Source organism: Equus przewalskii, chromosome 10, assembly GCF_037783145.1.
Source record: "Equus przewalskii isolate Varuska chromosome 10, EquPr2, whole genome shotgun sequence".
Taxonomy (NCBI): Eukaryota; Metazoa; Chordata; class Mammalia; order Perissodactyla; family Equidae; genus Equus; species Equus przewalskii.
Window position 1 is genome coordinate 26,780,929 of NC_091840.1, and position 13,144 is coordinate 26,794,072.

Consider the following 13,144-nt stretch of genomic DNA (forward strand, 5'->3'; position numbering starts at 1 on the left):
ATTTTTAAATGGGTCTATTATCCGTTGTATGAATTAACCATAATTTATGTAGCTATTGTTGGACATATTTTATTTTTCTCTTTAATAAATTAACGACAAGGTAAATATCTTTATGCATAAATCTTTTTCTTTTGTAATTATTTCTTTAAGAAGGATTCTTTGAGGTAGAAAATACTTAATCAAACAGTATAGGCATTTTTCAGGCTCTTGATAAATACTGTCAGACCAACCATGAGATTCTACCAGTTTACTTCCCATTGAAAGGTGTCTGTTTCACTCCGTTCTTGTAAGCAGCGATTTGTGTTTTTTCAGACTTTGTCAGTTTAATGGGTGGGAAATAGCTCCTTAATTTGTGTTGCAAAAACATTTTCTTTAGTTGTTGGTGTTTATTGGAAGTATTCTGTATTATGTCTGACAATTGGAGACTTTTTATTTTTTAAATAAAAATATATTTAAGGAGTACAGCATGATGATTTGCTCTACATATACCTAGTGAAATCATTATTACAGCAAGCGAATTAACATATCCATCTCTTCACATATTTACTATTTTTATTTGTGGTTAGAGCACCCGAAATCTACTCTCTTAGCAGATTTCCAGTATATGGTATAGTATTATTAACTATAGTCATGATGCTGTAGATTAGATTTCTAGACTTACTCATCTTACATAACTGCAACTTTGTACCCTTTGACCAACATCTCCCCATTTCTCCCACCTCCCTGCCCCTGGTAACCACCATTCTACTCTCTGCTTCTGTGTGGTCTGCTGGTTTTGGATTCTACATATAAGTGAGGTCATGCAGTATTTTTCTTCTATGTCTGTCTTATTTCACTTAGCATAATGTCCTGCAGGTTCCTCCGTGTTCTCAAAAATGGCAAGATGAGACTCTTAATGATCATAGTAATCAGCTCCTTACATGTTGAGAATTTCAAACCTTTATCTGTCAAATTCATTGCAGGTTTTCTCCTCGCTTTCTGTTTGCCTTTTAATTTTGTTTTTAATGTTTGACATTCAGAATATTTACATTTTTATATAGTCACACTTATGAATCTTTTCTCCTTTTTTTTGCTGGTTTTAATAGTAAGAAGTCCATCAGAGAGAGACAAGGGTTTGCCTATGTTTTTCCTTCATAGTATTTTAAGATTTGGTTTTTATGTATTTAGCTCTTTGTTTTGCCTGGAAATATTTTGGTGAATGGCATAAGCTGTGTCTAGATAAGCCATTATGAATTTGAAATGTTAGCTCTTCAAAGGGTAAACTCGATGATCTCAAATATTGGAGACTCCTGTTTGTTTTGGGAAGAATGGAGAATATGCATATGAGATGTTCCACATCTTACAAATCTTGACCTGTATTGTTCAATTAAATGTTTTCTCAAATATTAAAGCCAACAACTATTTATGTTGATTCTTTAAAAATCGTTTAAAGCATGCTGTTGTGTTTTTTATAGGGTTGACATGATGAATAATCGTTTTCGGAAAGATATGATGAAAAATGCCAATGAAAGTAAACTTTCGAAAGAGGAACTTCAGAAGAGACTTAAAGAAGAGTAAGTGTCCTTTGTCGTATGATTTGACCAAGAGGTATTTATAACAGTAGTTTATTTTGAGTTGCTCAGTCTTTGGCTGTAACAGCTTTCTGGGTAGTGAGATTTCCATTTTGAAATAGTAAGAGCATTGCTACTGAAAGAAATGGTTAACTTCTAGCCTTTTGCGGGGAGAGGGAATGCAACAAGTACAAAATATTTGGAAGGAACTTGTAATCCCCCACCCAAATAGAATCAGTGATAATATTGCTTACTTGCTTGTTCATTTATACAATGGTAAACCATCTCTTGCTGCAACTTCTAAACTCTTCTAGTTGAACAGAGCTAGGAAATAAAATGTGTATTTTAAGGTAATGATATTGTATTGCTATTTCCAGTTCAAACTTGCAGATCTTTAAAAATATTTTAAAATAGTTTTACTTTTGTATTGACATTTTTCTGTATTCCTAGAGGTTCATTGCATTATCACTATTTTTATTAAAGTAGGTTTATTGAGGTGTAATTTACACACAGTGAAATTTACCGTTTTTAAGTATCGTTCTATGAATTTTGGTAAACACGTATAGTCATGTAAGCACCACAACTATTAAGATATGGAATCAAGATATAGAACATTGCCATCACCCCAAAAAGTTCTCTTTGTACTCAGCCCTCTCCTTAACTTCTGACCCCTTTAGGCCCTGACAACCACTCGTCTGTTTTTTTGTCCTTATAGATTAGCCTTTTCCAGAATGTTGTATAAATGAAATCATACAACATGTAGTCTTTTGAATTTGTTAAACACATTTAGTGAATTTCTTTCAGGTATTTTATTTTTCAGCTTCAGAAGATCTTTTCAGCTTGAGGTCTTTTTTTTGGTTTGGTTTGCTTTAGTTCCTATTTCCCCTTTTCTTATGTTCATACTTCCTTTAAATACTTGAATATATTTGTATGAACTATTTCAGAGTCTTTGTGTACGAATTCCATCATGTTTGTCATTTCTGTGTCTATTGCTATTGACTGATCTTCCTTCTGGTTATCAGTCATATTTTTCTGCTTCTCTGCATGTTTAGTAATTTTGATTGGATTCTGGGCGGTGTGAATGTTAAGTTGTCCAATGTCTCAATTTTGTTTTTTGCCTTTAGTGAGTGTTAAACTTTGTGTTGGCAGACAGTTAACTGGCTTGGAGATCAGTTTGATCCCTTCAAGATTTGTTTTTAGCTTTGTTCTAGACTAGCATTTACTCTAGGCAGGTTTAGCCCCATTACTAAGGGATCTCGACTGAATGCCCTGAGTGTTGGCTAAGGCCCTCCCCTCTGACTGGTTGGAACTCGAGTGAGCTTTGGTGAGCAGCTTACAGCTCCCTAGTGGTTCTTTGCCTGACCTCGTGGAGTGTCATCCTATGAGCGCGCAGCTTGGTGTTCAGCAAAAGTGTCTGTGGACTGCTGTGTGCATTCTGGAGCTCTTTCTCTTCCTCTTCCACTGTCCACTGCCCCTCAAATTCCAATTGTCTTGGCCACTTCAAGTTTGAGCTTTTTCTCCTTGACTCTGTGCCAGGGTCTTATAAATGCCCTCAGGGAGAAATCCTGGTGATGGCGAGGCTCACTTTGTTATTTCCCTTTTCAGGGCTCACAATCCTGTGTTGCCTGTTGTCCACCTTCTGAAAACAGTTTGATATATTTTGTGCAGTTTTCTAGTTGTTTCTGGCTAGTAGACTTAGTTTGGTGGGCTTGTCTATACTTCTGCATCGAACAATTAAAATGACTCTGCACTCTTTCGGATCCCAGTCTCTTAGAATATAGCTATCATGCTTCTCCTAAAGCTTGCTTTTTCCAGTGCGGAACACTCCTATTTCGTCAGAGGATGGATGGTATTTTGTATATTCATACCAGTCTGGTTGTTTTCTGTCAGATGTGTTCTAGTGTGTACTCTGTACTATAACATTGGTTTTTAAGTACAACGAGACTACTTAGTCCCAAGATCTGGGATGTGCTGATATCAGCAAATAAGACAACTTTGTAACTAGATGTAAGTAGTTGACAGAAAGTATGTATCCAGGTGTCCTGTAACCAGGTGTCCTGTATCTAGGACTGGTTGAGAAGGTGGGGTTTCCAATATAGGCAGGTTGGGACTTATTCTGTGTGAGCAGCCCTTCCGTTCTTAAAAAATAACAACTTCTTTGGAAGACATTCTACACATGCTCCCAAGGGTGATCTAAGCTACGCTCTTTAACTGTATCAAGCTCTATTTACATACAATGGTTACCACAAAATGTTTTTTATATTTTTGCTTAGATTCCAGCATGCCATGGGAGGAGTACCCTCCTGGGCTGAGACTAAGAAGCGGAAAACATCTTCAGATGGTGAGTGTTGCTACCTCTGTTTGAGTTAGTAAGTAAGTCCCTATCCCTGTTCCATTGTTATTTCAGCTCTCTCATGAGGCTCGTTAAAATCCGGTGTTTCAAATATGTCTTTTTTATTTAAATGTCTGGTATTGAAGTCTACCATTTCTCTGTGGGAAGTCCTTTTACAATAGTTTAAGGCTTACTTGATAGCATATTCTCCATGGTAAGGACAATAATAGATGAATTTTATGTTGTTTTATCTGAACAGAACTGTGTTGCATTGAGGCATAGGATTAAGGGAAAATGAATTCTTGATTCAGAGCCCCTTCTGAAGGCACTGGCCCCTAATCTAGTGGTCCACTAGGAAGTGAGATGTCTTCCTAAGTCGCACATGTCAGGTCAGGCCCAGGTTATTCCTCACTTTATAAAAACTTATTTTTCAACTCCAGGTTTTAAGTTGGGCTTGTAATATAACTGTTTTCTGCTTTTTAGATCCTTGACTTTAGATATTATAAATATGGATAGTTGAGTGAAGATCTAATTTGTGTGCTTGGAGTTACAAATTTTAGACTTGGGGTTGACCTGTGAAATCCTTTAGGGAGTCCAGAGTGTGTCCTCCACATAATGCAGGAGCTCCTTCCTTAACGTCCTTGCTATCTGGTGAGCTTCTGTTTGATTACTGCCACCACCTCTCCTTCCCTTCTCCCCACCCCAGTCAGTCCTCGTGGGCTTCAAGTACAGGGAGCCCATTCAAGGAGCCAGTTGTTTTATATAATTCTGTTGGAAAGCTCAATCTGTTATTTTATTTTATTTTTTTTGGTGAGAAAGATTGTCCCTCAGCTAACATCTATGCCAGTCTTCCTCTATTTTGTATGTGGGATGCCACCATAGCATGGCTTGATGAGTGGTGTGTAGGTCTGCACCCAGGACCTGAACCCACATTTAAACCCCAGGCCGCCAAAGCAGAGTGTGTGAACTTAACCACCATGCCATCTGGCTGGCCCCTAACGTTTTTTTACATGACATAATTTTTATGCCCTTGGTCACCAGTTTGTGCTCCTGGACAAAATAAAAGTTTATCATCTGTTTTAGATTGCGGCATTCATAGAACTACAACATTTTAGATTTGAGTAATTATAGATAAGGTTATGCTAGCTGTTGAAAAAGAAAACCTCCCAGATCCTCATGGCTTAATCCAGTAGAAGTTGTTTTTTTTATGTGCGCAAAATTGGAGTGGTGAGAAGGCAGTGATGTACCTCAGGGCCCAAGTTTATAGAAGTTCTGCCATCTTCAGGCTGGGTCTTTGAAAGTTGGCCGAGATGTTGACATCCACTTGGCTTATGGGGAAGAGAAAGAGGCTCACCCAAGGGAGATTCTCACTGGCCTGTCCTGGAAGTGGGGCATGGTACTTTCACCCACATTTTATTGGCCACAATTCAGTTACAAGGCCACGCTAACTGCATGAGATACCAGGAAATGTAGTTTGTGTCCAGAAGAAAAAGGAAATGGCTTTGGTCAACAATTAGCCAGGGTGCTGCCATCTAGGATATCTTAGTCTAATTCATTCATTTTACAGATGAAAAGAGTGAGGTTCAAAAAGATCAAATTGACTTGTCTAAGGTATACTTCTTATTGGCAGAGTGGTGACTAGAACCCAGCTTCACAGCTGTTTCCAACATGTGATTTGTTATTTTTATCTATAAGTACTTCATTGAGTATCTTTAAAAGAGAAGTGCTCCCTTCTTTAAACGTTTCATGATGCTGTCATCATACACTTCAAAAATCAACAGTATTTCGTTAATATTATAGATTGTTTTATTGTTGCTGTTTTGTTCATTTATCCCCCTCAATCTTTTTAGCTTGCTTTGTATTCTGCTTGGTCTTCATAGTGCTTTTGAACCTGGCTTGATGTTTTGGAAATTCTTACCTATTATCTCTTCAACTATTTTTTTTCCAGTCTTCCTTTCCTTCTGGGGTACCAATTACATGTATGTTAATTTTTTTTTAACATATTCTCTGCTCTTTCCTGTATTTTCTATCTTTTTTGCTTTCTATATTTTAATCTGGATTTTTTTTCTGATCCATTTTTCAGACCACTGATTCTCTCAACTAATTTTGATATACTGTTAAAAACATCCTTTGGGGTCTTAATTTTAATTACTGTATTTTTCAGGTCTAGAATTTCCGTTTGGTTCTTTTTTATTTTATTGAGGAAGATTAGCCCTGAGCTAACATCTGCTGCCAATCCTCCTCTTTTTGTTGAGGAAGACTGGCCCTGAGCTATCATCCGTGCGCATTGTCCTCTGCTTTATATGTGGGATGCCTACCACAGCATGGCTTGCCAAGCGGTGCCATGTCCGCACCCGGGATCCGAACTGGTGAACCCCGGGCCGCCAAAGTGGAACGTGCGAACTTAACCGCTGCACCACTGGACTGGCCTCCCTTTGGTTGTCTTTTTAATAGTCTAGTTCTCTGGCTCAATTCTCAACCTTGTCTTTCATTATTCTTGAACATGCTAAACATAATATTTTTAAAGTTTATGTCTGATAACTCCATTGTCTAGATCCCCTGCCAGGAGTGCCTGTCTTTCCTTAGATTTTCAGTCAAGTTGTCTTACCTTGACCTTGTTGTGTTTCACTGAGTGCTGGACATTATATACGAAAATAGTATTGACTAATTAGAGATCTAGGACAGTATCATCTTTTCCAGAGAGTTTGTGTATTTGTTTCTGGGTAGGTGGCTGGGCAAGGGGCACTGACAATCCCAGAGCATCTTATTCCAGTGAGAAATTGTGGGGATTCAAAGCTGCTTTCAGTTCCTGGAAGATTTTCTCATAGTTCTTCGATTTCGCCCTTAATCTTAGATGTAGCCTTTTGTGGCTCCGATCCAAAGCCTGGTGATTTACCAGATCCCCTTAAGAACCTTAGAGGGCCTTTAGTGCTGCTTTTTGCCCTCTTAGCCCCATGATTGTTTTAGGAACTCTGCTCAGCTTCTCAGCTTTCTGGGAAAAAAAAAAAACCAACCAAAAAACCAAAACACAACTTTGAAGTTCCGATTCACAGTTTGCTGACATCCATCTGTCAGTCAACCGTAAGTTCTGGTTCTTTTTCATGTGAGTCATTAAGCTAGATCTGCTGTCCCCCCTTTTGTCAATTTTCCAAAATTATGAGTTGCTCTTTTTAAATTAAATGCTGACTTTATTTCATCTTGTTTTAGTCACCGTCTGTAAATGTGTGTCTTTTATTCCAGAGTCAGGCTTTGATTTTAACCATATATATTGACCTCTGTGTTATCTTTTTCTTTTCCCAAATTTATTTTGCTGTTTTACCAATTGCAGCTTAAATAAAGTGGTTGGGAAGATGGGAGGGAAGTTGAAGTTTGAAATATAGTCATTGGGGTAGGTAATGGCCATCTCATTGATTCTAAAGATCAGCCTTGTGGGTTTGTTTGACTTAGATGAAAGTGAAGAGGATGAAGATGAGTTGTTGCAAAGGACTGGGAATTTCATATCCACATCAACTTCTCTTCCTAAAGGCATCTTAAAGGTGAGAGTCAGTGAAGTTGTACCTACCCAGCTAATTACCTCTGAAATCCAGTATGCTTCCCAGTTACAAATGTATGGATTCCTGTTAGCTGTGGGATTAAATCTGTTTGCTGTCGTTTTGCCTCGGTAAATACTTGTTAGTTTTTTTTTTTCCATTTGCAAAAATGATCAAGAAGATTAAATTATATCCCCAGGAATCTTTTAGGAGTCCTATGTGATTTCTCCTTTGCATTTCTCTTCATTTCTGTTGGCACCAGCCTCGTTCATGCTGCTGTCGTCTCTCACGCTGTGTACTGCAGTAGCTTTGTGACTAGTCTCCCCACTTCTGCTTGACTTCTTCCTAAACTGTTCTTCATCTAGTAGCCAGAGGGATCTTTTAAAAATAAAACATCAGGTCATGTCACTTTTCATTGCTTTTTGAAAACTTCTGAATTCCTTATCATACTCTACACTGCCCTTCCTGATCTGGCTTCTGTCTATGTCTAAAACTTCATCTCAGACCTTTTTTCCTTTATTCCCTCCTCGAGCCACACAGGCCTTCTTTTCTGTTTCTTGAACATGCTGAGTCTTTTCTTGCCTCAGAAACTTTGCTCATTCTCTTCCTTATACCTGTCTGTTCTTCAAGCACTGCTAACGGCCAGCTTGTCCTTTCCTTTCTGCTCAGATGACACCTTAGAACTAAGTCTTTCCTGGCCATCCTATCTAAAGTGGCCTACTACTAGTTACTTTCTAACTCGTCACTGTGTCTAGCTTGTTTGTTGGAGTAACAGAGTGCCTGCCCAGCACAGTGCTTCAGTTAAATATCTGTCAAATGAACAGATCTGTCTCTGACATAGATACTTTTCTCCATTATAAAATCGTCACATGTGTTTCTAGATAGAGGAAGGGACCCTGTTATGGCAAATTATTAGGAGACAGTGATTCTGTCTCTGCCCACCTTAAGACAGTTCATTCAGCTTCTCATAGGGTGAATTCATTGAAAACGTAGTCACCATAAAGATTTAACTTCAATGGTTACAAACAAAGCATACATATAATACTTTCTTTTTTATGTAATTGAATTTCTTTTTCCCCCTGAGGAAGACTTGCCCTGAGCTAACATCTGTTCCTAGTCTCCTTCTTCTTGTTTGTGAGCTGCTGCCACAGCATGGCCACTGACAGATGAGTGGTGTAGGTCTGTGCCTGGAAACTAAACCCAGGCCACTGAAGTGGAGCATCCCAAACTTAACCACTAGGCTACTGGGGCTGGCCCTATAATTGAATTTTTAATACAGAAGGAAAGACCTGTAAAAACAGAAATAACTGGAAACAGTTGAAATGATGCATGGGATCACCATTACTTAAACCAGCAATCTTGTACCCTGGGAGGAGAACATAAGCAATCCATGTGCAACCATAGAACCGTGGGGATGACCACATAGTGCCTCTTATTTGTGCCTTAAATGCAACGAGGCTGGAGTAGGAGTTTTAAGTAAACATTCCCTGGAAGTCAAAGTCTCCTGACCCAAATGGGTGTGTCGTGGGGAAATGACTGTATCCTGGTGCTCCATGACCTTAATGATTTAATCCCCTCATATGAAAGATGATAAAAATGAGTTATTACATAGTAAAATGACTTACTAGTTGGTAGCAGAGCTTTGGTCTTCTGATTACCATTCCAGTGCACTTTCTTCTGCCTTATAACTACTTTATAATGTCTTTCCTTCGTGTTTTAAAGCAAATAATGTTAATGCATTTGAATTGATAAAATTCCAGCTTTATTTTTCCGTAGATGAAGAACTGCCAGCATGCTAATGCTGAACGTCCTACCACTGCTCGGATCTCATCTGTGCAGTTCCATCCTCGTGCACAGGTTGTGATGGTCGCTGCACTGGATAACACTGTGTCACTGTTTCAGGTATGCATTTTTAAATGAGGACTTGGAGTGCAAAGTGTACTACCAGGATACAGGGTCTATGGGAAATTACCGAAAGGAATGTTTTCTACTTGCTTGTAGGTTGATGGAAAAACAAATCCTAAAATCCAGAGCATCTATTTGGAAAACTTTCCCATCTTTAAGGCTTGTTTCAGTGCTAATGGAGAAGAAGTTTTAGCCACAAGTACCCACAGCAAGGTTCTTTATGTCTATGATATGCTGGCTGGAAAGTTAATCCCTGTGCATCAAGTAAGAGGTAAGGTTTGTATTGAACACATAGCTGGTCATCTCACCCCTTCCCCACCCGCCCCCGCCCACAGCTGAGTTCATTTAACAGTATTTAGAACCACTTTTTTCCCTCCCCATAGGATTATTAAAAAACAAGAGTTTCTTTAGTTTTAGTATTTGGAAAATGGCATTGTGTCGTTGAGATAGTGTGTTTGAATGAAAACAGTGAACTGACTTTGTATTGAATACTTATTATGGGAAAATCATAATTTGGAAATGTCTCCCCCAGACCAGAAACGCAGTTACAGATACTTGGCTGCGAAATTAGCAATTGATGCAGCTGAATGAGCATGAGCCTGGGAGCTGGAAGACCTGGGTGCCGCTTCCTTGGACACATCACTTCACTTCTCTGATCTTAAAGAAATTTGGATACCTTCTGGTTCTTCTAGTGTTTGTTAGCATAGAATTTTGGTTTACAGTTAAAGGAAATAAGCACTGCTTTTGGAGGTTATGATGTGTTTTGAAGCATGAACTATCTTTCTTCTGTCTTACCCGTTCTTCCCCTGCATTCCCCTGCCCCTGTTACCACAGAATACATGACACCTTCCTGAATCCTTTGGGAACCAGGGCACTTGTACTGAGGTTGGCTGGGTTACATTATAAATCTTGGGAGGTGGTGTTGGCATGTGCTGCAGCTCGCTGGCCGTCTCCCTGTTAAACTGCCCCGCTATGGGGCTGTAAAGGACAGGGCTAGCTCTGTACAGCGTCTTTCCTGCTAGTGGTTGAAAGTGAATCAGGCCAACTTTAGAAACATTTATGATGTTTATTTTCAGTGTTTCCAAACTTCTCTTTTCCTGTGTTCCCTGACACCTTTAGTGCTCCTTTCCGTGTAGGTTCTTAGTTTATCCAATCATGCTTTAAACTGGGCTTCTCAGACGTTAGTGTCCATGTGAATCACCTGGGGATCTTGTTAAAATGCGGATTCTGATTGTGCAGGTCTGAAATGGGGACTGATTTCTGCATATCTCACAGGCTCTCAGGTGGTGCTCATGGTGGTGCTGGTCCATGGACCGCACTCTGAGTTGAAAAGCCTTAAAGCATCTCCCATGTTGAAATAGAAAACAGTATATAGTAGTTAGTACTTTTACGTATCATTCCACTAATCAAAAGGAATGGGCCTTGGTTCTTGCCTTAAATCCTCTTGGGGAAAGCAAACCAGGGGTTGGCCAAGATAGAGTAGTTAGTGACATTTACTGTGATCTGCTTGTGTTGAGGAGTGTGTATCCAGTCACCAGCTACTTCTAAGACACAGCATTTATCTTTCCCTCTCAATATTTTCCCTTCTCCTTTTGACTCAGTAAGCATAGCTTGGTAATGATGATAATAATAGTATTGATAAATCAAAGAGATTTCTTTTTGTGGTGATATGCTATTGAATGCTATTCTCACTGTCTCACCATTATTAAACACTCTAAATAACTCAGAAAATTAATTGAGGACATTAGAATAAGGGGGGAAATTTGCTGACCAGTTAGGATATGCAAGCCTTATACATATGCAAATTTGAAAAATGAAGAATACAGGATTGATGTAAATAGTGTGTTCCATTAATCTTTTGGGGTTCATAATGTGCGGTCCATGGACTCAGAATTCTCTGGATAGAATTCAGGGGCCTATGAAGTTAGGTGGGAAAAACACGACATCTTTCTTTTTACTCCCCTCTAACTGAAATTTAGTATTTCCTTCAGTCATGGATGTTTTGAACAATCATTAATTTGAGAAGGGGACCATACGCTTTACCAAACTGCTAAAAGGTCCTTGGCACAAAAAAGGTTACGACCCCCAGATTTCTAGTTCTGACTCCCAAAGCAATTTCTGTTATATCATTTAGACAGGCATTCTTCAGAGAGAAGTCTTGTTCTTAGTAAACGTAGAAGGAGTTTCACCATTTGGGAATCACATTAGTTGGTCAGGCAGCCATTTTGGTGATAGGTGTTATGGTGTGGTGATCTCAGCCTCAGTGTTCTCTTTCTCTGAACTCGGGCCATAAGTGTTGAGAGAATTTTTTAAAAGCACTTGCCGCATGGTAAATGCTCAATAAATGGCAACTGCTGAGCTTGTTAGGAATAGCATATAACCTGTCTGATGACAATGAGACTAATATTTTAATTTAGCAACTTAGAATCAATCCACTTATCGTCCTATGGAATTTGGCTCTATTCTAGTTAAATTGGCCGTTCCTTTTCTTAACAGGTGTTCAGTGATTGACCTAAAAATCTTATTCACAAATCTATGAAGATTTGTATCTGACATCTTTAAAGCATTGTATCTTCTTTACCTAGGCCATATTATAAATTTTATCTGACTCCTATTTTGAAAAGTCCAGCATTTGTAAAGAGCAATTATAATACTATTTGCATTAATCAGTATTTTTTTCTGAGGCTAAAAGCAAAAGGGTATATACATATAACTAGTATAACACACTGTAAGCTTGGATGAAAATAGTTGTTTCTTATTTTTGCAATTAATTCCTAGAGCAACTACTGTCCTCATTTGTTTGAATTCTGGTGTTTCCTCCTTGAAGACAGCCCCTCTCTCCTGAACTGCCCAAAAACACAGGCTTACTCAGGCCAAAAGCATAAGGTCTTCCAGCCACCTGCAGGCAGTGAGCAGTGGACTGTGTAATGAGTGCACTGGCGCTTTGCCTGTGCTGCTGCCGCACTGGGTCTGGGTTCACACCGGGTCTCTGTTCACACTGGTCCTGCACAGTGTGAGGGAACTTGGTTCACTCTTGCTCTGATGAAACCTGTGCAGTCTGTAAACCTCCAGGGCTGCTGTGGTGGCTAGCTTTAGGCTCCATGGTGAATACTTTTGAGTTCTCTTTCATGTTCCCGCTGCCCAATACCGTGCCATTAGGACTGGGTCTGGAGGGGTTTCCAGCTGTAGCCTCACCCAGTGCTAGAACTAGCCTCCCTCCCCTGCTTTATTGTGTAATGATACTTTTCTTATGTTTGGAACTATTTCTGTATACTGTAGTCAGTACGTAAGGTTTGTCCAGAATTTGGGGTGAAAGTTATTAGGAATAGATTCATTGTGAAGCAGCCTGGTCATCAGCAGAAGTAACCCCAGTGATTGGAAATAATGTGTCTGGATTGATTCCAATCAAGGGACCTAGGGTGTCATCTCTCGGGGCAGGACTAGAGTGGGAGGCTGTGTGTAGTGGTGTGAACCATCTAGACAAAGACCGTTAATAGGATAGAGATGGTCTGTAGGAGCCTTAAGCAGCATTTTCCTGTAGGGGAACAAGGGCTCTTCACTAGATTTTTCTAAATTCCCTTTCTCTGATTAATATTTTAACTTAGCAACTTAAAATTTTTTTAAGTAATTTTTTTTGACTAGGCAATAACGTTTACATGGTACAAAAATCTAATACCCACTTTCGAATGGGTGGACAGTGAAGGTCTCTTCCTCTCCGTCTCCCTGGCCACCTCCTTCCCTTCTCTGGAGGTAGCCAATTGTACCCATTCTTTATGTATCCTTTCTTTTAGACAGCTTTTTCATGAGTAACTTGGCTGTCTAAGCAG

General features: G+C 39.3%; 1 protein-coding gene across 2 annotated transcripts in view; it reads left to right on the forward strand.

The window, feature by feature from the left end:
• Positions 1-13,144, forward strand: part of UTP18 (UTP18 small subunit processome component) — a 35,943-nt gene that overhangs the window by 3,396 nt on the left and 19,403 nt on the right. For both annotated transcript variants that reach the window (XR_011523090.1, XM_008517980.2), the window contains exons 3-7: positions 1,455-1,553; positions 3,824-3,891; positions 7,330-7,418; positions 9,189-9,314; positions 9,414-9,588. Coding sequence is in view for 1 of the 2 variants with exons in the window: in XM_008517980.2 (XP_008516202.2) it covers positions 1,455-1,553; positions 3,824-3,891; positions 7,330-7,418; positions 9,189-9,314; positions 9,414-9,588 (557 nt within the window). In the remaining variant the exon portion in view is untranslated. The remainder of the gene's footprint in view (positions 1-1,454; positions 1,554-3,823; positions 3,892-7,329; positions 7,419-9,188; positions 9,315-9,413; positions 9,589-13,144) is intronic.